This window comes from Fringilla coelebs, assembly GCF_963513975.1.
Source record: "Fringilla coelebs genome assembly, chromosome: 6".
In the NCBI taxonomy this organism is placed as follows: domain Eukaryota; kingdom Metazoa; phylum Chordata; class Aves; order Passeriformes; family Fringillidae; genus Fringilla; species Fringilla coelebs.
Genome location: NC_140034.1, coordinates 10,668,212 through 10,693,514, shown reverse-complemented (window position 1 = coordinate 10,693,514; position 25,303 = coordinate 10,668,212). Strand labels below are relative to the sequence as shown.

General features: G+C 38.6%; 1 protein-coding gene across 11 annotated transcripts in view; it reads right to left on the bottom strand.

Annotated features, from left to right (window-relative positions):
• The window catches only part of CDC42BPB (CDC42 binding protein kinase beta), a 91,658-nt gene that overhangs the window by 39,852 nt on the left and 26,503 nt on the right, over positions 1 to 25,303 (bottom strand). For 10 of the 11 annotated variants that reach the window (XR_014616240.1, XR_014616241.1, XM_084207897.1 and 7 more), the window contains exons 2-6: positions 22,895 to 22,986; positions 10,464 to 10,547; positions 6,696 to 6,791; positions 2,264 to 2,412; positions 224 to 317 (exon numbers count right to left, since the gene is read on the bottom strand). Coding sequence is in view for 9 of the 11 variants with exons in the window: in XM_084207897.1 (XP_084064023.1) it covers positions 224 to 317; positions 2,264 to 2,412; positions 6,696 to 6,791; positions 10,464 to 10,547; positions 22,895 to 22,986 (515 nt within the window). In the remaining 2 variants the exon portion in view is untranslated. Of the gene's footprint in view, positions 1 to 223; positions 318 to 2,263; positions 2,413 to 6,695; positions 6,792 to 10,463; positions 10,548 to 22,894; positions 22,987 to 25,303 lie in introns of those variants that run through there. The other variant, XM_084207905.1, reaches the window with a different exon arrangement.

Here is a 25,303-nt window from a genome sequence, read left to right as displayed (position 1 = left end):
ATATAGCAAAGGGTAACTTGAAAAGTTAGCAGCCTGTAAAATAAGGAGATGAAAGATTTCCAAAATGCATTTAAGTATGCTGAGTTATACTGCACCCTCAATTTTCAGTGTGTCAGAAAGTTCACAATCTATCACATCCCTGATGATGTCTAATCTCTTTAAAACCAACTCACTCAGAAGGTCCCACTTTCAGCAACCCAAATAAAGGTAGCTTCATACATACTGTGCCATCTTCACTCATTTTCAAACAGGACCCAAAGTCTGCCAGTCGTATGTGGCCATTCATGTCCAAAAGAACGTTATCAGGCTTTATGTCCCTGTTATAACAGACAGAAGTGAAAAGATTTAAACATACAGTATTAACTCTGCTTATAGATTAATCTTGCATCAAAATCACATAGAATCCTACCCAATGATGTAAACTCTTTTTGGTGCTACTCATGACTCTCTCCCCCTGACCAACCTTAAAGCCACCAGTTCTGTTGCACCATAAAATCTGCATTTCTTTTCAAATGTGAAGTTCCAAATGCTACGACATGTGTTGAAAAACTTACAAACTACATAACACTTTCAGTTTAATCTTTGAGAAGGAGACTAGAATTACCAGCAGTAAACAAAAATATGGTGCTCTAATACACCTTACTACATAGACGTGGAAGCTGACAATGGCTGAGTTTTAAGGTGCTGAATTCCAGTTTCACACTTGACATTTGTGAGAAAAATCGTGACAGATTTAACAAAGGGTCCTCATATGTGTAAAAAGCCTAGCAACTTGATCTATTTTCCCAACACAAACTTGAATTAACCTTTTTTAACCAAGGGCTAATGCTCTGAAATTAATTACTGAAATGTCACTAATACGTCTGCTCATTAGCAGTATTAATACAAAATAATAAATGCTAATCTATGCCTGTCTACATGAATATAAATGTTAAATGTGTATTTACTTGTCATAATACACAAAAATATGTGCTGTGAAAATTGGACTATGTCACTATGCTTCCTTAAAAAATTAGTAATTCTGCATTGTTAAACTTAATCCATACATTTCAGTTCCAGATATTGTCAACATTCCACAACCACAAGTCAAGCTCAGTAGTTGCAGGGGACTAAAAAACTAATATAAAATTATACACTAATTTGTTTGTTTTTTAAAGAACACTGCTCACAGTGGCTCTTGCTGCATGAGCCAATCTCTGCTTGGCACGCAGCTCTCACTTGCCTCAGGGACCAGTACTGCTGTTCAGAAAGGCTTAATGCCTCCTCTCTGAGCTCCACTGTCTCCTATCTGCAGCTAACAGGTCATGTAAGCCCTTAAAGAGTCCTTGAAACCCTCTCCAGAGCAATCATGCTTCCTCCTCATCCATTCCAGTTGCCAAGCAGTAATTTCTTGGGCATTGGCACATGTCCTGTACAAAGCACGTGTTCTGGCCACAGAGCCACACACTCCTATTGCCACAACAGACCTGCATTCAGCCCTGTGAAAGATGTAGCTGCTCAGTAAGTCAGTCCACCTCGTTGGAAATTGGTGCAATGGTGCCTCTGGCGAACTTCTTTGAGGCTGTAACATTTTTGAATCCCCAAATATTGTCCACATTTACTCACAACACTTTGCGAGAGTTTAAACATCTTTTTAATTTTTAAAACAGCAATCAAAATGCAAACAGAAGAGTTCAAAGCATTATAGCTGAGAATCCCTGATGCTTTTGAACTTTAACTCTACACTACTACCAACCACAATCTAAGCTCACTTGATGGTAGCCACTGATTCAGAACACACACCTTGTGTGCAAAAACAATTAGACCAGCACGTGCCCCCTGATTAGAAAACCTGTTAGAGGATGATCTCAGGTAAGTAGATGAACTGATGTTATCACAGGCTTACTGTGCATAAATTTTGCAGAATGTCTAAACATCTGTAGAAAGTTCAACCATTTCAAACTGCTTCAAACTCCTAGGTTGCTTGGACAAAGGCAGATAAATATTTATTAAATGAATTGAGAATAAGTCAAGAGCCCTGATTAAAAACAGAACAGACTTTAAAAGGTTAGTCAGATAAATGTCACTGCTCTTGATACCAATCCATCAAAACTTGATATTTAAAATAAAGTAGGTGATACAGCTATTATACAGCATAAAGTAAGCACGTATCTACAGTAGTTTGCTTTTGGATACTGTGTGCATTTGTATACATAGCAGTAAATTTGGGATTAACTTCATATAACTGTATTTGTATTTTTTGCTAAATGAGAAGGTATTTTACCTGTGCACATAATGCAGCTCATGTATGGAATGTATAGCAAGCACCATTTCACCAATGTAGAACCTAGCCATATCTTCAGGAAGCTTGTCTTCAAACTTACTGAGAAGTGTCAGCAAGTCACCACCAACATAGTAGTCCATCACTAGATACTGAAAATAGAGAAATAAAGCAATCAAGTACTGAGAGACAGCTGGCAAGAAAAAAAAAATTAAAAGTTCATCACTTGACCCCTGAAAAAAATCCTTTCACTATTTTTTTCTGTGCCTGTGGAAAACAGTCAAAATTTGTGGTCTTCTGTGTTACTTTTATTTACTTAGAACAAAAAGGTATCATATTCCTTTATTAATCACTTAAGAAAGGCACATCAGCATTTAGTTCCTACAATAAAAAAAACCCAAACAAAATATAACAACAGAGAAGTAAATCAGGATGAGTTTATTTCTGTCTTAACTAGTACCACAAAGGAAATAATCTAATATCACCAAAACTGATGCATGTTATCGACTCAAACTGAAAATTTCCAGAGGATGATGAAAGAAAAAAAAAGTATAGTTAAAATCAGTATTTGATGCAGCTTAGTCTAAAATATACATTTTATTACTGTTTTAGTTATGGTACCATTTCAATACTACTTGTTGTTCCTGAAGTGGCACTTATCACATCAACATCTTCAAATACTCATCTTGGCACATCCCACATCATGGATGCATAACACAGCTGGCAGGAGCCTGATGACACTATACATTACTATATTATACAAGGATGCCCATAACAGTCCAAAAGCACTGTCAAGCCAGAGGCACTAAAGTGGGAAATTTAAGTCAAAATTGGTGTTCTTTTGAATGCATTTCAGTAAAAAGTAAACAGCCTCCTAGGCCAATCAGGCACCATCCTGCCCATGGAGAGGACCAATACTGATAGGGTGACATAAAAGAAAAGGACTCAGGCATGCTATTTGTTTCTCATACCACAAAACAAGGATTATGTTTGAGGTATTTCTTAGCAATATCCACCTAAATCCAGACCATCAATTCAAGTATAATGACTTCACACCTAGTACTACCAGTCTTGAGCCATTTTGTTCCATGCTTCCCAAGATGATTTGATATGAGGTTTTAAGACTCACTTGGCTTACTTTGAAATTAAGTTTTCAAAGCCATCATCTTATTTTTCTCCTCAAAGTAAAACGACCTAGAATCCATTGTCCCTGCCAGATTTATCTTCCATGAGGGAAACAAATTAAAGAAGACAGAAATGCAAAGAAGTGCAATACCAGCCATTTCCTCACTATCTTTTGGATTAAAAGAGCTACTCCAAAACCTACAAGTTTTGTTATTTTTCTCTATTTTATTCAAATTACCTCTTAATCTGATACGCAAATTGCATCATTTATGTTGAAATCAATCTGTGGGTATTGCTCCAAGGAACATTAAACATGTGCTGAACACTGTACACATGCAACACTTAGGTTTGAAAACAAAATCCTACAGACAGAAACCATCAGTCTTCTAAAAGGGATATTTTCTTGAAGTATTTTCTCTCAAATTCAAGGCAAAGAGGCTTTATAGAACCTCCTGTGAAAAGTGAAATATCTTCTCTGTCAGAGACAGAGTAATGCACTTCTGTCAGCTCCCAAAGCATTTATAACTCAGCAAGAACTCAGGTGACCCATGAAGGAAGGCACTTGGATCACAGGAAGATGGTGATACCGCATCTTTGAGGAAGCAGAACATTATTAACCTTTCAATTCAAAATTATGTGCTTGCCAGGAGGTGCTTCTCCCTTCTTATGGGGTTAAAATAAAAGCCACTCTGATGCTGAAATCTCGCAGTAGTGCATTTCTTCCAGGGAACTGACTATATTGAACGGTGAGAGTAGTTAGGAATCAAAGGAAAAAAGGATATCAAAATACTCTCATAAGTACCCAGAAGCCTTTGAGAGGCTGACAGCAGGGAAATACACATTTGCCCTTTTTTATGAATGAGACTGGGAAAGAAAATTAAGAGACCTGAATCTGGAAGACATGGAGAACTTCAAGTTCCATGCAAGTTCTCAATATTCATGGACTATGTTTCACTTGCATCATATCTGCTTCAGCTAAATCACCAAAGGCTGATTTAACCCATCTTGACACAGGCTGTCTCTAATGAAAGCTTTTTAAGAACCAGAAAAAAGTTATGTAGCATTTCCATGTAACGTCATTTAAGAACTGGCTGCTCAGAAAACAGTAATGCATTGTGCATCTACTTGAAAGATTTTAAAACTACAAGAGAAGCACCAGAAATGAACTCCAGAACATATGCATTTCACAGAATTTTGTATTTCTTGTTCAAATAGAAGTTCTGCATTATCAAATGCTCTGTTAACACTAAAGGCAGAGAATAAAACTAAGTACTTTTAGACTCTCTAAAGGCAGGTACTACTTTTCTGTGTTAGTATTTTACTTTTTCTTTATCTCATTCTGAACCATTTATCATGCAGCCAGAGCACTAGGTGGGAGAAGACAAGGCTCTCCCTCTGCTCAGGGTTAGCATATGTAGTTTTGCATTTAAGAATCACTACATATAATGTACAAACATAACTGGGAGAAAATACTGGAACCTAGATAGAGATTTCTCTTGCAGAAGACCAGGTTGGAAAACCAAACTCTGTTGTCTGTTCTTGTTTTGTTCTCAGCTTTGTATTCCATTCTGCAAGGACCGTGGATGAACAGCACAGCTAAAAAGTAAACTAAGTCTGCCCAGGCTGTGTAACAAGGCAGCACTCTCCAGGATGAGATAAAATGTAGCTATAAACTTCTTCAAGCTCCAAAGAGAATTGAACAGAGATCTCTTAGCCCCTGGACAAGTACTAGATGGGATGGAAGAGAACCCTCTGTCCAGCTTTTTGGCTGAATTGATTTCTTGATGTGTTTCACCTTTTCTTCATGCATCAGTTACAATGGTGACTGAGATGTGGATCCACTCCATCTGTGAGCACCAGACACTTACAGAAGATGGTTTCTGAGTAGCAGACCAAATTGGAAGGCAGCATCTCAGCACATGCAGAAGCAGACCTCAGGCAAGCTGGGAATCTGCTCACTTGGGCTGCCAGGCAGAACTGTTGCCTTCTTAGATACTGGATCTTAAATTAGATGTCTACATTCTGCTGTCAAGTGAAACTTCAATATCTAAACACCTCTGGGAACTTTGGGAAAAGATTCCCCCTCTGTGCTGTCTTTGCTATTGCTTGTTATCTCACACAGCTAACAATTTTTCCTTAGGTAGCTCCATTCTTACAAGCTACTGGGAAATACAAAACAGGAGGCTTTTTATGCAAGTCTGAAGGTTGCTTCTGTGGGAATTTGAAACTACAAGCTGATCTGAAATCATGAGGCAGTGCTAGAGACAACTAAACTGCCAAAGAAATCTGGACCTATCACAAACCATTCAATGGAAATAGCCTGTAAATGAGGGCCTAAGATGTGACTGCTTATTTTCCTACTATGTGCTTGTTATTCTAAAAATACTCCAAACATGACAAATAATGTGTTTTGTCTCAGCATCTGAGGAAATGTTTGAGCATTTACTAACTCTTGCTTAGTTCCTGAGCAGCCTTTTATAAATACATTTTTTCTTATTTATATTCATGACTTGCTACCATGCTACTGAAGTGTTAAGAAGGTGAAAACTTTCACACTACAGCTACATCAGACGTTACAGAAACAGCAGGTTTGCAACCCAGCCTGAAGTAGCCACGGGGAAGCTGTATGGTTCAGTATATTGTAGAATATTGGGGCTTTACTGACTTTGCTCCTAAGCAGTACTCTTGTGTATCCTGTGACTGAAGTAAACAAGTTTGCATGTCACAGTTGTAGCAACCAATCATAAAGAAATGTCACAGGAGTACAGACTTTCTTTTTAAGAGTTTGCTAAAGTCTCTCAAATTACTGAGATGACCAATGTGCTGATTTAAAAACATATTTTAGAGAAATACTGTTAAGAAATAGGCTGGTTTTCCCCCTCAGTATTTTAAAATAACAAACTTTTAAATTACTTTTGCCAGTTTAAAACAAAATCTTGCTTTAAAAGACATAATGAAAGTTTAAAATAAAATATTTCTTACTTTCACAGAGTTAACACATCTCAGATTACTTAACTACAACCTTATCCAAAATACTAAATTTGAACATGGTATTTTTTATACAAGAGGAGATTAGTTAATTTAAGATGCTTAACTAAATCTCTATATACTACAGTCCTCCACAGCTTTCTCACTCTCCTGGAGTTACAGTCAGTCCCTTTGAAGTTTTGCTTCAAGGAGAAAACAAGAATGTTGAAACACGGCTGTGAAGCATGAGGTGGATGGATTTAATGCTAATATTTTTTAAATATACCAAAAATAAAGTTCTTTCACAACCCAGAGCTTTTATTTACTGATGAATCAAACATACCAAATAGTTCTCATCTTGAAAGGCATAGTGCAATGTAGTAATCCACTGACAATCTCCATTCACCAAGACATTTCTCTCCTCTCGGAAGCAAGCTGTCTAAAGGAAGAGAGGGGGAGAAAAGCCATTGTCAACATCAACAAGCAGTTTCCACAGGATGAATATATATGGATGTTTTATGGGATTATTTCAAATTACTGAACAGAGGTCTCTATTCATTGGAATTCAGTCTACACAAGTGACATGCCAGGGAATCTCTGCAGGTTTTAGTCAGGCATTCAGTCACTCTAATCCTGACTGCGACTTTAAAAAACCAAACCAAACCCACAACTCCAAACCAAATGAAAAAACCCGCCCAACCTCCCTTCCCCCTCCCCAAATCCCCAAAAACTCCACACCAACACACAACAGCCCCCAAGACCAAAAAGCCCACAAGCCAATGCTAAATCTTTGTTTTACCAAACATTTTTAAAAGTCAGAAAATAATAACTCATCACTACCATCTGTAGCATAAAGATAATGGCTCTAGGAAAGTAAGTCTGATTCTTCTGATAAAGACTTTTATGAAAACAGTTTCATGTATACTTTTTTTACAGTACAGTCCCAGTTCCAGACACTGCTAATACACTATAGGAAATAAGCAAATTTTACTATTTCTGTCTTATCTTTGTCCAGTATAACACATTTTCATTTTCAATAATCCTGCCCCAACTTCAAACGGCACACTGCAACAACTTCATAGGAGCAAGCTCTGTGTAACAGGTTTTCTCAGCATCTTTACATAAAACCAACTTCCATACACTTCAAGAGAGTTCTCCCCAATAAAAATATATTAATGTTTTTATTGGATCAGAACTATCATGAAACAGACCTTGGGACTCTTCTACTACTCTCAATCCAAAGAGACATTACCAGGATATTTGACAGCTACAGATTGAAGTGTTTGGGTTCTAGAAAAGAACTGATTTTTTTTTTTTTGGTTGTTGCCACTTCTTCAGATGTTTTAGAAAACGTACTATGGAAATGTTCCTGAGAAGCCCAAGCCTTATCATATACTGACTGCACCTCACAAATGTATCTCCAACTATTTTCCCCTCAAAGGAAGCAAAATTCAATCTACAATTTTACTGACGAAGACCATGCTGTGGTCACATTGTAAATTAGTAATCACTGGTGCAAAGAGAAGTAAATTGTAATTAAATGCCAGCTGAGTGGTTTAACGGTTTATGAATGCAAGGCCAAAGCAGCGCTCTGCAAAAAAGGCTGGCAGCTACAGCAGCTCCAAGTAATCCTATCCCCTTCCCACAGCACCAGAGCATTGCACTTCTCAGCTCTCCTGGCACCACGATGTGAGGAGGCTGCCAACACACAGAACTAGTTTGTTTATTTTTGAAGACATCAGTCCCTGATCCAGTTCACTGTGCAACCTCAAATAGCGAGGGAATGTTATGAACACTAAAAACCCAGTAATGCTGCTGAACACTGCATCATGAATTCAGAGCATAAAATTCTCCTCCTCTGCTTACACTAGCTTAAAAGGCCTTGAGACGTGACTTGAAAAAGCATGACAGGCTACCTAATCAGCCAGTCAGGATTTATTTGGAACTGTCAACAGAAATACACTAATGACTTTGTATTTTGCTGTGAGAACAACGAATACAAATGGTCCTTATCAACATAAATGGCATGCCTGTTTTTGCTTCCAACCCATTTATGGATGTCAGGTGATATTCACTAACCTTTCTTTTATTTTAGTGGCTTCCAAGCATATGGGGTTTTTTTCTTACAGCTAGTACATGAATAAGCAGCGTTTTGCTAACTTCTTGCTACGTTATATGTCATGCACAACAAATATAAACCAGTGTAACAACATGCTTCTTAACCCACTCATAATAATATTTTTATATAATAATAGGTGAGCTCATAATAATATAATATTATTATATAATTATATATATTATATATTATATATTATATATTATATATTATATATTATATATTATATATTATATTATATATATTATATATAATATATATATAATATATATATTATATAATTATTATATATATAATAATAAGTGAGGTGGGTTAATAAAATACTTGAAGTCTGCTTTTTCAGTGGAACTCTCCATTTAAGAGGCTACTGTATTCTTGCAGGCTTCATTTTAAAAACTAACATGTTTTACCACATTTGGGAAATTTTTAACACCCAGATGTTGCATGAACTTGAAATGCTGTTTATCCAGAAAAGCCAAATCAAGCAAGCAAACTGATCAGGAAAAGACAATGCGGTCTTGCAGAGAAGACAGCTCCTTTATTGTCCTTTGGAGATGGGGAAAATCAGCAGGGAGAAAAATTTTTTTTTGACTGTTACTTTTCCTAAGTTTGCATTGGGAAAACTATTGCTCATTACTTATACATCCTTCATGCCTGCCTGAGAGGATAAGACGAGTTAGTTGCATGATTAGAACACAATCTGTAAACAGCTGTCTTCTCTACATGCAAAAGCTGCATCTACTTAGGCCACTTAAGGAAATCACTTTAAAAATGACTGAAGTGAGGCAGCATAGCTGTATTTCCATTTGAGTTTGGGAGACCCCTGCGAATATTAGTGTTTAAAACAATTCTATACTGACCAAGGAATTAACAGCTGAAATGTGCACAGAAAGGGCACTGAATTTCCCTCCTCCAGAGAAAGGCTTAATGCAGAACTGCTGATGCAGCACAGCCCAGGGTGTGAAATCTCCTGACAGCTCAAAGGAGAGCCGGGTGGCTGCGGCTGCTGCCGCCTCTAAAGAAGTGCATGGATGGATGGACGGACAGACTGTGACTAAATCAGGCAAAGGCAGCGGTGAAGAGGGGCTTAACAACAGGGAGGAAATTTTGTCACAGGAAAAGGCCTGGCACTGACTCATTGAAAGGAAGGGAGGGGCTAGGAAGGGCAGGCTGGGGGGAGGAGGTGTCAGGAAGGGGACAGAAGAATGGGACAGGGAAGGGTCAGCAAGCTCAGACCTCAGCAAAGCTGCTAGTGCTTGCCCCTTAACAGAACTGCTGCAAGTCCTGATGCAATACATGTCTTTTCTCTTCAAATCTATTGCTCATTTATCTGCTAACCTATCCTAGAAATACCTATCCTAGAAAACTGCTTCCCACTGTGTATTCTTAGTATTCTTTTCCTAATGTGTGAAGTACCCATTTGCCTTTACATTTACAGAATTTGTTGTGACAGTGTACACCTCCTTTTGCCAAACACCCCTTCTTAAACAGATTTACCTTCTTAACACGTTTTGTTTTACAATCTGAATCTGATTCCAAAATATTTAGTTATGGTTTTACTAGTTATATAAATCCTGTTACAAACTGTAGGGATGCAAAGCTCCTTAATGGATGCTTTCTGAATGGAAGAGAAGAAAGGCCTTTTTCATAACATTTTTGTATACAGCTGTGAATGTCATAGTAGCACCAATCTCAGCTTTCATGTAGTCTTTAACTTGCGTTAACTGTAAACAAAAATCTGGCCAATAAATTCAGGGTAAGAACTAGGGCAGACTGTCTGGTAAATGAATACACAGTAATGCTGAGAACAACAGATGCCTGGAAGGGACTGTCAGACTTGATTGCATTAAAACAGCTTAAGGAAAAAAAAAAAAAAGAGAAAAGAACGAAGCTCCTATACTCATGAAATAATTCTTCTTAATCTAAAAGAGCTTCAATGTAATCTTCCTAATGTCATTTGAAAAATTCTCTGTGTTAAAAAACTGTATTACTTACCTCTGCCCTTTTAAGCATTTCCCATTTATTTAGAATTTTCATTGCATAAATGCGCTCTGTACACTTCATTTTAACAACTGCAACCTGAAAAATTAAGATATCTTTAACAGGAGCATGGTCAGAAAAATACAATATTTAAAGAGATCAATACTCACACAAAAGCATGGTCAGAGAAATACAGTTTTCAAACAGTTTAATTTCACAAATCCATAAAATAAGTTTCTAAGGAGTCACCAGTGATCAACTGACACACTGATGAACTGTGGTCTGAGTCTTTGCTCCTTCTGTATTCCTCCAACATTACTGTTATGTGCTTGATGCACCCTGTGTGGTCAAGAGCTCATGATGAAGTACATGGGGGATGATACAGGAGGAGCATGAAGCTTTTCATATGAAGATGTGCAGTAAAGCTGCATTGTTTCCCAAGAACAAGTGGGGCTTGTGGTCATGCTGCAGCCTGTGGGGCAACATTTAAAAGGGCAGCCTGAGAAAACAAGAAAGGCTGATGTCAATAGAAATACACTACATTTGACTAATTTTCTTCACATTTCAGGTCTCAGAAACTTGAAAGATATTTGCAAATTAGCATGCTTTTCTGTACCTTATGCAGATATTTTCAAAGAAAAAATATAATTTATTTATTCATCATTTTGCTTGCAGCATTTTACTGTGCATGTTGTGTATTAGACTTGCTTACACTGATCTATTATGAACAGTAGTTCTGCACACAGCTGTAAATGGAAGAAAAAAACAAGAATACAAAAACTTCAAGGCTTAGGAATGCAAAAACTTTATTTTGACCAAGAAAATGTACTGTCATTGACCAAAGTCAATGTATTCTCAAAGACCAAAACTAATTCCTCTTGTGGTAATGCCGTAATTTCCACAAAGTTCTTCCAGCCGGCAATAGAAAAACAGGCATCATGACTAACACAGCAACATTTTCACAGGGCTATACAAGGACTGGTTGAATATTTCTACTGCTATTTCTACTGCTTCTCAGCTCATCTCTATTTCAGAAGCAGAAAACCAACCAGCTTTCATTGCTTCCAACACAGCTCTGAATAGCTGTGTGAAAAGGAATGACATCACCTCGCCTCTTCTGTTGTTTAAAAACTCTTATCTAGAAAGGATTCAGCCACAGCAGCTTTAAGAAGCTGCTGACTATAAAAAAAGATTGGAATAGTGCATCAAGCTGAGCAACATTCAGAAGTCTTAAGTCTTGAGGAGGGAAGAGGGAAATGTAGTATCATCCTGCACCTTACCAGTAAAGAAGTTCCAAGTGAGGGGCAGAGAAACTACTGCTTCTCCAGTAAGACAAGAACAGGATACTCACATTTACACAGACACCTCAGCCTGCAGTACATAGCTCAGCCCTCCACCCCTCAGAGAGTGAAGCTCCACTCACCAGGTCACCTAGTGGGTGACAGCACCTTGTACACGCCTGCACAGCCACGTAACAGACACACAGCTCTGAAAAAACGTACCCACTGCAGGAAGGACATGGGAATCTGGCCCTGGACACAGCTGGGGAAGGTACAGCACTAAGAAGCAGCTTCTCTAAGTGAAGTTGAATATCCAGAGCTACATTGCAATCCCAGTGTCTCCTGGCCTACAAACACCTCCCACTGCTCATGCTGCGGGGGACAGGATGAGCAAGAGAAGAAAGTCTCAAACCAAACACATGAGGTTCCTTGGCACATATGAAACTGTTCAACTGACCTTCTGTAATGGCCTTAAATGTAAACAGCCTTTCTCCACTTTTCATCAGTTAAAAGTCATTGTAAAAACCTCTCTCCATACACTTAATTGGGTCATTACCCCGATCCGGCTGAAGGCACACTGTAAGTCAAACAACACATTAAATCTTTGAGAAACTGCCAGATGCTGATATTACCCACTACACTTTTTAAACTGTTCCAGAGAGAACATGGTGACTCAGGAAATGCCCACACCTCCAGTGCAGGGACAGGGACAGAGCAGCACCAAGGTTACCTGCTGCAGAGGAATGAACGAATGCTCTGCAGCAGATGCAATTTGCAAGCACAGCTCTGTGAGCCCCAGTATAGCAACATTCAAGTTTCATAACACCACAACACTAGAACTGCTCAGCCATTTGAGTACAAACACAGTGCACAAATCAGAACCCAGGTAAGCATCTACTGCACTTCATCTAAGGCCATCACTGTCCAAAGGCATTGCAGGATATGACAGGCTGGGAGCGTGCTCAAGTGCTGAGGAGCGATGGAAGCCTGGCATCACGGAGGTCAGGCACAGCTGAGGAGCTGTGTAAATGTTAGAACAAAGTGGCAAATGAAACAGGCCTGGAAAAAGAAGAAAGGAAAAGAAGAAAGGATGCCAAATCTGTAGGACGTATTTAGCAATTCCCCAGTCACTAACTGTATTAGTGCTATTTATTTGCAACTGAAAAGACTCCTTTAAAAAGACCAATTTAAACTTTCTGGAGGAAGATAATTGTCTTCTGTGGAAGAGAAAGTATAGTTCATAAAAAGAAAGTTGACTCATAATTTCATGTTAAGTGGTTATCAAGTTATGGCACCAGTAAACACACTGCTGCGTTATTTATAAGGGTGACAGTGGGACAGCTTCTCATGTCAGCAGAAAAATTCATTGAACCACACAGCAAATTAGGTAATTCCCCACTAATTTTATCTCTGGAAAGAAATCTGCTGAAGATATCTCACAGAACTGACAGAATTTTGCCTGATTAGACCTGACTACTCAACCGATTCAAATAATTAGGATTTTTTTTAAAAAGAAAACAAACAGAAAAGCATAACCCAAACCTCACTGATATTTGAAATGAAACAGGGAAGCACAAATAAAATAATGCCCTGATAAACTCAGTGCTATTTTAAGGAAGAATACTGTTACAATATTGGAAAAGATCCTTTCTTCCATAAAATACCTCAGTGTTTCCTTGAGTTACCTTTTTTTAATTTTCCTCATCAGGTGGCAGCATTTCTAAGTTTACTTTTGTCATATAATGCTTTGTCTCCTTCTGAGACATTGCAGTGGAGCTGTTTTTTCTTACTTTTATATTAATTCTTCCTTCTCTGGCATACCTCAAGTTCAGTTACAATAACCACACTGACCACTCTGTGAGATCAAACAGAGGCCTCTTATACTGCAGTTGTGCAAAGCATGCAAGATGTCTGCTTTTAAATATGATGGTTTTTATCCTACACACCGATCCACCACATCTACTAACGTGAGGAAAATCCATTCAGCTGGTGTTCAGAGGTATTCCAAAGGACAGAGATTTGTACACTGCTACAAATGCCTGCTTTAAGAACAAAAGCATTGTTCCCATCTTCAGAGTTTAAAAGTTAAGTGGCTGAACAAGTGCTCATGTTATGCACAGACTAGGATTTAATATTGGTTTTCACTCTCTGTTTCTAAGCCTAATACAATTTACACTGTATTAGAAGTAAAAAAAAAAAAAGAAAAAAAGAAGAAGTACGCTAAGAGTAATGAAAGGAAAAAATGTACAAACAGAGGTATGATAAAACAGCTTCTCAAGAAGAAGATTTAATAACCTAAAATATTCTGGGCCTGGAAGAGGTAGCAGCTATGACAGACACAGGAAACCATCAATGTCATGGAGAGCATGAACAGAGAACAATAATTTGCCGTTTCTCATAACACAGACATTGAAAAGCATCAAATTTTAAAAAAAAGATAAGAAGATTAAGGAAGTATTATTATCACAAAGAAGTTCTGGAACTCAGCCACAGGCTGTTGTGGCCATTTAAGTATTCAGAAAGTAGTTAAATACAGACATACTTAATACCTGAGTAACACACACTGCAGTGTGGGCCTCAGTAACTACTGACCCCTGAGTTAGAGGGGTGGGCTGGGGACGCCCTGAACCCTCAGCCAGTGGAAACTGTGAGGATTCAGCTTTGCTCTGATCTTGGGGTTTTTTCCTACATCTCTCTACCTGGCCAAAGGGGTGGGACATGGGCTAACCAATCAACACACCTTTGGCCCAGAACTACCGCCTTTAATACCTGTGTCAAACTAAGGAAATTTAAACTTATTCCCAATTTGCATCTCATAATGTCAGGCTGGAATGCAGAATTAGGGCAGCCAAATGCTCAACAATCACAAAGTAGTCTGGTAGGTAGATATTTAGATGATTCTGTTTTATTAAGTCTTAAAAATATGACAAGAAAAAATTGCAGGTACAAGGGCTCCCCCAGCCTGCAACCCTCCTTCCAGTCTGTATGGATTGATTACCATCTGATTTGATTAGCATCACCATGACTTCTCATGCTCAAGACTGAGGCAACAGGAAACTGCAATAAAGCTCAAGTATGTTTCCTTAAGGATTTCAGAAACCTAATGAATCCTAGTGCCTTCACTTCAACCACTTTCAACATATTTATGTAAAAAAAAAAGTATGACAAGTGGGGCTAAAGCATAACTGAGATCCAACTATGGTAACTACAAGCCACAACACCCCATCAGATTTGTATTGCTTCTGCCATCCATTTCTTTGCCATATTTTGTGCCTCAAAGGTCTGTCTCACTTGCAGTGCAAATAAATAAAATAAAGAACCAATATAGCTAAAGTAGCTTTCTAGACTTCAGCAAGAGTTTGTATTTTCCTTCTTGAATTGTTTTATAGGAGTACTTTGCTATGTTTTGATCTTCAAAACCCACTCAATACTGACATTTAGGGCTGCACTGTGCAAAGCCATCCCAGGCCAAGTTACACCTTTCCCAGTGTTCCAATGAAATCTACAGGGTGCAAATCTGAGCCAAATCATCCTCTACGGACAAGACAGAACTTCCCAGCACTGCACTGTGCCCTCTGAGTGACATGATCATCATTAGTAAGCAGCATCAAGTTACAAATTTTATTTTATGTAAATGGCAAGTATGGTGCAATAAAATGCAGAAATCATTTAAATATAAGACTGGCTTTCCAGAAAACAATTAAGACAACTAACAAATCCTTCTTAAAAATCATGCTGGCATTAATTTCAAAGCAAAGACAAAAAAAAAAAATCCTCAACTAGGACAGTCTTCATGCACAAGGCACCTTAAACTTTCAGGTAAAAGCTATCTTTAAGGACTGGACTTAGAGGAATAAGGTGAAACTGGACTGCAAAATATTCTCAGCTGAAGAGGAACACAGACATATAGGTGATAATACTTGTGCAAACAGCTCATAATGGCAGGTAGTTAAGAAAAAAGGCAAACTGAATCTGGTATTCACAGGCAGATACACACCACTTGGGATGGGTAAACATTACTGCCTTGCAGTACAAACTCACTGGAAACTCCACACACAGCCACACCTCAGAAAAATAAACTTCATCTGGAGCAGGTGTTAAAGACGACAGCTGAGGTGATCAAGAAACTAAAGAGCCTCTTATGCTAGTGTGGGAAATGAAAAAGCCTTACTTGCTAAAAAAAGAAAAAATAAAGTATACATTATTGTTATTATTCAAGGTGGATGGGGTTCAGACCAACCTGGTCTAGTGAAAGGTGCCCCTGGCCCATGGCAGAGGAGCTGGAACGAGATGATCTTTAAAGCCCCTTCGAACCAAAACCATTCTATGATTCTATCTAAAAGTAAAATTGGAAGGAAGGGCATCAATAAAAGTGGATGATACAAGATCTCCTTAGTCTAACAGACAATAAAATTACATAGATAAAACAGTGTAAAATACCATGAATTAACCTTTGATGGGAACTTGGAAAGGCTTTAGACATTTGAGGAGAGATTTTAGTCAAGCCTTTCAACTGGGAGAAGAGACAAAATGTCATTTCAGATGTAAACAATTTACCCATAATGTCTTATTACCAGATGTATAATTGAATATTACATTCATTTCCTTTGGCTAAAGCTTGTTTATGCCACATTTACTCTACTATTTCTGTCTCATGCTATTGATACCCTGCACACCAGCTACTGCAAAAACACTGCAGTAACTACTTTATCCTCCTGACACTTTCAGATAGGAAAAAGTCTTTGATATAGAGCTCATTAGTTGACAGTTTTAATACTGCATCTTTGAGGAAAAACTGGTCTGGGCTGCTCTATCAGGTTTTCTAATGTCTGTTTTACATATAAATTTAAAAACCAGAGTGTCTTTTGATAGAGTTCATATGCCATGATGCAGATTTCCAAAGCAAAATCAGACTTTTTTGAGCATGCAGTGTATATCTTCATGTTGTGCAAATAAGAAATCCCTTACAAGTCCCAGCCAGAAAGACTCTGCAGAAGAAGAATAAAGGCCCCAAATAGCACCTAAGCTGCTCCTCAGGACCGGGGGGTTTGCAGAGACAAATGTCTGCTCTCACAGCAGCACCACAATGAACTGTGTGTGTCTCTGGCTCCTTGCAACCTGCCTGTCTCCATAGTTACTTGGTGCTGCCACACAAACACACACGGAGCTGGGGAGGACTGAGATAGCAAACAGCTCTTTTGAAGCATTTTCAAAACAAAGCAGCTTCTTTCTTCATCCATTTCAGGGCAGAAAATAGCTTGCTTTGATTTAATTTTCTTTTTTCATGAAGAGCATATTAAAGAAAAGCAGAGCTAATTAAATACTTCTTTGCATCGTATTCTGAATGCTTTGACTCTTTGAATAGTTGAATGAAAAGTGTCATATGTGGTGTGCAATACTTTGGAATTCTGTTAATCTACAGTGTAGGAAGGTACAGTCCCTGCTAGGCACCTAACAGCAACGACCAAAGCTTCTGAATAGGTGAGACAGCCTTAATTGCAGTCTATAGGCTCCCTGTGCCCCAGGTTAATTTCTAGAAGTACATCAAAACACTGAACTCAGTACCCTACAGCTGTGACTACAAAGTGGAGAGGGCACAAAGAGCTCTGCCTCTCACTGCAGAGCACGACTGACCACGGGAAGGTCTGGTTTTACATATTCACTTCTGACTCTCACTGCAACCTCACCCAGTATCTCTCTCATTAGAAACCACATCAGTGATCAGAACTTGTGGTACACAAGGGATCAGCCTTATTCTCTCTCAGCCATTATTCTCTTCTGGAAACACATTTTTCTGTCTGTTGATCCCAGCTGAGACTGTGACTAAGCATCCCGAGGTGAGATGACGTATTATTACCAAACACTACACAGATCAAGTCTGTACACAACAGCATTTACATGAGAAGGTATTTCTAATCCATCCAGAACAGTAATACTTAGGTGGGGCACATTAAGAGTTTTAGTTATTTTTGTGCTAAGCAAGACCAAGCAGTTCCACCCTTCTGCTGGAACCACAGTAAGTATTGCTCATTCAAGAAATCCTTGCTAACAAACAAGGGAAGGAAGACAATTGTTTCAGTCCCACACTGCCAAATTTCCAGGAGGTGTCAGCCACGTTATACAATCCGAGTTCTCAAACAAGGTACATTTTGACTCATTCTTCCTTCAATAACTGTTCTTTGACTGGAGTGTGTTGATCTACAGCAGTGTGCCTAAATAGTCATTTACACAAAATGAGGACATATGACCTTAAAGACATACAAGCACATTATTGAGGGCAGATGAACCTTACAGAGAAGCACATGCAAGTGTTTAGAGCCACAGTCCCCATATACAGGGTCCTCTTCCTATCCCTCTCAGCCTGCTTGCTGTAAGCACAATTGCTCCTAGTTCATTTGGCATGTGCAGCCAAACACCAAGCACACAGCAAGCACTTCTCAGGCTGGCCTGAGTTTCCCAGTAAGCACAATCCCACCAAGCACAGGTTCTCAGGACATTGTTTCATTTCAAGTAACGGTCCATGGTGTTTTTAGATGAAAGGAATAGTCAGGCACAGGCAAACTTCAAACCACAGCTCGACTGCTTTTTGGTTTCTTTGTTGTTTTGGTGTGGTTTTCTAAAGGTTGAAAATCTGAAAGAGTTTTGCATTCTATGCTGATGTTCCTTAAATCTCCTAAAGATTGTATTTTCACTTCTGTGTAGTTTGCAAAAGTGATTTTCACTCTTGTGTAGTTTGTCTATTTTCTGTGTAGTTTGCAGAATACTTCATGCTACACAAAATATTCTTTCTTGTCTACAAACATAGACTTCTACAGTCATTTTATTCATAGAAACCAGAATTAAGATACAGAAAACCATTTTACGTCTGAATTTATTTCAGGGGGCTTTTCACTTATTATTATTGTTCCTTGTGGAAGTTGTCCCTCTGTAAATGAGTTACCTGCCTGTATGACCCAGAAAATGAAAAACTAAAAGTAACACTGGGGCATTCACGAAAATGCTCCACCCAGCTGGGTAGGGGTATATACCCAGGCAACTACAGCCTAGGAGATGAGGAAGAGCCATGAGCACTTTATCCTCCTTCTAGCATTTCAAATTATAAACTATTCTGTCACACACTCAAATAACATGTAAAACATGTTAAATGTTTTAACATTAAACTTCTAAGTAACTTAGTTAGAAGTTAGTTAGAAGTTTAACTAACTAATTAACTATTTCTTCCTAACTATGAAACTTCTGAAAAAAATGAATTACATCCTCAAGCGAGTGACATCCTGAGTGAGAAGCTTACGTGCTGCTGTAAGGAATATTCAGACATTCAGTTCTCCCTGACTGCAAAGTGGCTGGCTTCCTTAATGTGAAAGGAGAAGTCCAGGTGGCTACAGGGGAAATTTCTAGGCTCTAAGTTAGGCTGTTTCTCCCCTAGCATAATATTTATGAAACATTTTTCTCTTGCTTTCTCAGACATGCCATGCTACAAGAACTTTCATTAAGGTGGTTTTGCATTGGGTTTTGTTCTCATATTGCTGGAAAAAGTGTAAAGAACCAAGCTGAGTTCTGCACAGGAGAAAGAAAGAAAAAGGTACTGACATGCCAACACAGATGTGTTCTGGTGATTATATCAATCTGCCTCAGATACTGATTTTGCAATTGTGTTCACAGGGATAAAGCTCCCATGTGCTCTTAATCCTCTCTTTGGTCAAATACCACGTTTCCTTCCTTGGCTTACATCTTTTCTGGCAAAAATTGACCACTGATCCTGACTAATAACTAATATCATGCTTTTATTTTGTTTGAACTGTATTTCTTCAAAGCTACTGATTTATGCAAAAGTTCTTTGGGAAGAATAAAGCCCCTGGCATTCTCCAAAAAATCCAAAGACGCTAAACTGAGAAGAATGGAATGTAATTTTCATCCTTTTTGAAGTCTACCTTGTTTAGTTGTTCAGTATTTAAATTAAACTACTTCATTCTAACAGGAATATGTTTAGCTTAATTCTGAATAATTTCTTTATACATTTAAACAAATATTTTAGAGGTATTCTTAAAATGTATTTTTAGCACATAAAGCCCATCAAGTAATTTCCAACATAGTTCCCATGTATGTATGTATGAAAGTATTATGGAAAAATTACTCACAACTCCTCCATTCAGCTTTCTCAAGTGTTGTTTTATACAAGTCAGATGCCACCAGTTCCTTTCAAGAAACTATATTTCATTTTCTTATTATGGAATGTCAACCTTTACATAATTACTATTTTATAATACCTATAAAATCTGGCAGTTATAGCAGTGTGGTATATACAAGGGTCAAAGGATTCTTTCATAAGCAAAAAAGCACAAAATATTCTGTGGCAAGAGGGATTAAAGTATAATGAACTTAAAATCAATGATTCCTGTATAATTTAAACTGATCAAAAGTTTCAAGCTGCTGCAATTATAAATTGAAACTTTTCTAGACAAGAGATGAACGAGATGTGATATTGACAGGTTAACTGACACCACTGACTCTGTGAGCACTCAGTTCCAACAGAAGGATGAAATTAAGATATCTTCTCATTTCACCTCTGTGAAATTTCATTTCCACTGGGGGGGATGGGATGTGTGAATTGCTTTTGTAAAGTTCCATGCTTTTCCAAATGAAAGAGTATGAAACACATTGTTGATTCTGGTACTCCAAACACTATTAACACAAGTTTCCACTCAGCATTTGTATCTTTCATGCACCTTAATACTTTGATCCAAAGCTATGAAAGGTCATCCCAGCAAATATAAACTGAAGTCTCTTGAAATGCATATAAATACTTCATCTACTGCTGTACTGAGATTTCCAGATGGTCAGTTCTTTAAATAGAGAAGAGCATCTTTTGAAAAAGAACAGAACAAGCACTATGGAAAACAAGCCTTCCTTGAATACTGTACTGTGGGAAGGCATTCCCAACACTGACTCCATCTGCAAGTCACTATAAAGGGTTCCCATTCTTGATAGCCAAAGCAATCACAAGTCTAGTTCTGAAAAGATCCAGAAACCTTTTTTAATCCTGCCAAAAGACAAACTGCCAAAATGCTAATCTAAAATTCTTTAGATATCAGTGGTCACAGTCACTATAGCAAGTCATTTGGCACAGCAAGAGCAGAACAACATCAAAGTATTCTGTGCTGAGCCTTCCCATCTATACTGCATGCAGCTCAGGAATTTTGTTTCTGACTGTATCTACCCTGATTTCCTGGACCAAACATGCTTTGAAGCTGTTAGGAGAGTCAAACCCAGTGATTGATTCTTATGCACTCCTTGGATCCAAAAGGCCATTTGGTGCACACCTGGAATGGAGGTTCTGGTTAGTTTCCTCCAGCAGAAACCCAGCTCATGGAGAGTAAAATTCTCATGCAGTAGGTGAGGGCATTCAAAACTGTGCCACTGCTTTGAACCAAAACCCTAACAGAGAGACAGGTACCCACTACTGTCTTGATTCTTTAGGCCTTTTATCTACTATAAACTTTCCTTCTTAGACTTCTTTTCTGGACCAAGTTTGTAGCTCTCAGTCCTCCCTTAGACTAACGATTATTTTTCCAATTATTGCTTTTTCCTGACAAATTTTTTACAGTATTTTTTTTTTCTCTAAAATTCGTGTTTAAATAATACTCAAGTGAATCACTCAAATTAAGTAAGTGATTTTCATGCACAATTTCCATTACTCTCAGATAACACTTCCTTTTTTGTAACAAATATTGCACTCATCAAGTTCAACATCCACTAGAAAGTGAACTTTTGTCTTACAGGGCAAGATCCTATTGCTAATCTGGACATTTTATTAAAATGCTCCACTTCTTCAGCAGCTGTGTTCATGATGATTACATGCAAACTACATGTTACTGCATCATTAAATGATGGTACACACAGAAAGATATTCTTGAAACATTAATTTCTGTCTTAGGTGTCCACTTTTCTCAAAAGCAGTTTCTGAAGTAGCTTAAAATTACGTGGATATAAAGTCATTACTTCACCCACTACGAAGTGCATATACACATGGAAACCTTGTTGTTTTCTGAACTCAGGTCAAGTAGGGTCCTGGTGTTTCTCTAGCTGAGTTTCTGGTTGCCCTCTGCTACCCCTGTCCCACATTCAAATCCTACATGAAAGAGTTTGGGGTGTCCAGAGCACGCCCCACTTGGAAGGAATGCGTGGCATGGCAGAGAGTCCTGCTCTCTGTGGAGACAACAGGACATGGGGATCAGGAAGCTTCTCCTTAGCCACCGGCAGCAGAAGGTGCAGCTGAGTGCTCATGGGCTGAAGTCAGCCACTAATGGCAGTCTCTGCATTTCACTTTAGTGTGGCACTACTTCAGAAAGGTTTCCTGAAAGAAATAGAAGGGGTTTTTACTTCTAGAAATTCTGTAGTCAATAACCTTTTTTGCTGACAGCTATGACTTTAGTTACCTGTTCTTAAATGCTGAAAAGGTTGTCTTTGAGGTCCTCCAGAAGCCTCGGGTATCCCATGCCTGCTGTCTGTGAATGCTTTTGCCAGTGGCAAGCCCTACCAGGCTTGTGTGATTGATGAGACTTTCATCAAATATATTAAGAAGTAAAGCTTCAGTCCAGGGTCCTGGGACTGGCGAGTCCTCAAACACAAGGCGTTCCTATCATCCCAGCATGATTCAACTTGCTGTCCAAAAAACAGATCCAGCAGCCTTTGATCTTCAAAGATGACAGGGAACAGCCTTTGAGGCAGCCAAATGCGTCTTTCTGCATTACCAGATTGCTACAGAGACAGGCAGATGGGTGGAGCAGCCTCCACGCTCCTACCATAGAAGCAGCCCAGCTCTGTGCTAAATTAGAGCAGCAGTGAGCAGTACATATGGCAAGTGGAGAAGGGATCCCAAATTCAGCTGTGCAGCTGCTAGGTGGGACCACCCCGCTCATACACACACCCAAGAGACACTTGTTTGGCTACACTGAAGTCACAAAGCCAGTCACAGAAATGGCACACCTGGACACTGAATAACCTGCTTCAAAGGGACCTTGCATTAGGTACCTAGCTATATCCCACATTTGGAAGTATTTTAGCACATCTGTGTGAGCCTGTTGTTCTAAGGTCAACTGTAACAAGAAATCAGATGCACAAACGATGAAAGTTTTATTATTACAACTGAAAGTTAAAATCTCTTACCTCTCCAAATGCACCTCTTCCAATCACTTTTATAATTTCAAAGTCATCTCGATGGAGTTGCATTTCCTTTACCAATTTTGTAAATGGTTTTGCTGTTTAACAAAACAAAAAAGAGAAAAAAAAATTACAACGAGAAACATCACAAGCCAGCTGATAAACTGGAGGTCAAAAGTATTCATTGCATACCCACAGTAATAGGAGATTTTCAACTATTAAAACTACAGAGGGGGAAAAAAGCTAATTACACTATTTAATTCACAATTAACATTTTTTTAGAAGTTCAATTGCATGAATGACTCTGCCTTGCTGCTAGTAAGAATATAGAGCAAAGTGGTCTTTCAGAAGGATTTCCCTCCCTTTCTTCAGGGTTCTGTGAATCAGTGAAGGACCACGTGAAAGGGAGAGCTCGTTCATTACAGCTAAACCCTATGGACAATCTGGCCTACCCTGCAGGCACTAGATTAATTCTCTTCTAAGTGGAGTGCAGCTTTAATTTTTATTTCAGCTAGTACCAGTTAAGGCTTTAACAACCCAGTCTCAAGAGATAGCTGTCTCTACTCAACAGCAGCAAAACCATTTCCCACAAGATCTGTGGCTAATTTAAGGTTTTTACTTTGAACTGTCTTTTCTACTAAGCAACATTCACCAGATCTCAATTAGACCAAGTAGAGAAGGGCTGCAGTCTAAAAAGATGTCCAGTGATTAACTAACTTACACTTATTTTGTTCGGTGGTCCCACATTTCTCGAAATATTTGGTGGCTAAATTCCACTATACCTGTAGATCCATCAGTTTTCTCCTCTCCAGATCCCATTCAGAATACCCTATTTATTTCTAGCATATCACAGCATATGGATCACTATTTAGGTAGAACGTTTGTTACAAGTCACAACTCTGAAGACCAGATCAATAATGGATAACAGTGGTGTAAGTGCAAACAAACTGCACAAGGATGAGTTTGCACAAGCACAGCAGCAGTTTACTCTTCAAACTAAGCACAGAAAGATTGCTGCTCTTCACCTCATCACACTGTTAGTCTAAAAAGACCAAAGTTTTCCAATAAGTGTATTTTTTCCTATCTGCAGCTGAATAAAGCATCACAGAACTATTACTTGTAATTCAGCCCAGACTCCTGTTTTACCTCACCTTACATTATGATTAAGCTAGTGAGTTATAAACCAAAGAATTCCTGCAAGAGGGGTCACTATCTTAACAGCGTATTTCAGATGCTAACACAAAGAAATCAAACCTTACAACCACACAGAGATACAGAAGTCTGAACTGGAGACTGAAAATTTCATTATGAAGTCTAACCAAGAATGCCTGAAAACCTCTCAGCAAAAAAACATTAACTGCTAAAATAATGAAGAAACAGCTGTACTGAAGAACACTCGTGCTGCTGCTTTGTATTTAGGAGGCTCTTACTGAAAAGGCTTCCTCCAGAAGTAAAACCCCTTTCACTGAGAGTTTCTTGTCTATCCAAAGTATGAAATTTAAAGAATGAGACCCGGCTAGATTTTCTGCTAGACTCCCTATTTCAGCTGGGCAGAAACGCCAATCACACTTTCCTCACCACAAGGTCACTGAGACTATTACCTCAACCCAAAATAATTTCCACTGAACCTCCCCAGCACCACTGCCTCAAACCAGTTAGAGATCTGTACCAGTCCAGTAAGCACAGAACACAGCTGTCAGCACTGGTATTATCAACTGCTCTGCAAGGTTCTCTCACCTCCTTCCCATCAAATGAACACAGAGGGAGGAAACACAACTGCAGAAAAGAAATAAACATGCAAGTTCCCCTATTAAAGGTTTGCTACTGCAGAATGCTGGTCATTGAACTAATTTTGCAGAACAACAGCTTCTGTTACTAAAATTCAAGGGGAAATGAAATCTAGTATTTATTTCTGGAGGACACTAACCCAAGAATAACTTTTGTTTTAAATAAATAGCAAATTTTAGCAATAATTCTACTAAGTAAACAGAATATCAAAACCAGAGAATCACAGAATGATTTGGGTTGGGAGGTGTCACTTGTGAGCCAGGGTAGGGTCAGGAACAGGCAAGAGGCAGGATCATAGCAAAGGCGAAGAAGAAGACTTTATTCAAAAGAACCGCGTGGTTTTTATAGAGTGGTACGATAGATTCTATTCCTTTGGCTAACTAACAGAAACATCTTTCTCACGCACTGTCCTTGAGAGGAACAGAAAAATAAGACAGAAAACCAGCACTTGCAAATTTTTTATAGTCAATGGTTATCACTTCTTTTCAGCTCCCTAAAATTTCTCACAAGCCGCTGAGAGAAACGCTTGTCGTTTCTCTCTCCCTGTCCCATGGCATCCACAGGAAGGGGCCTTTAAGATCATCTAGTCCCAATCCCTCTGCCATGGGCAAGCACACCTTCCACTAC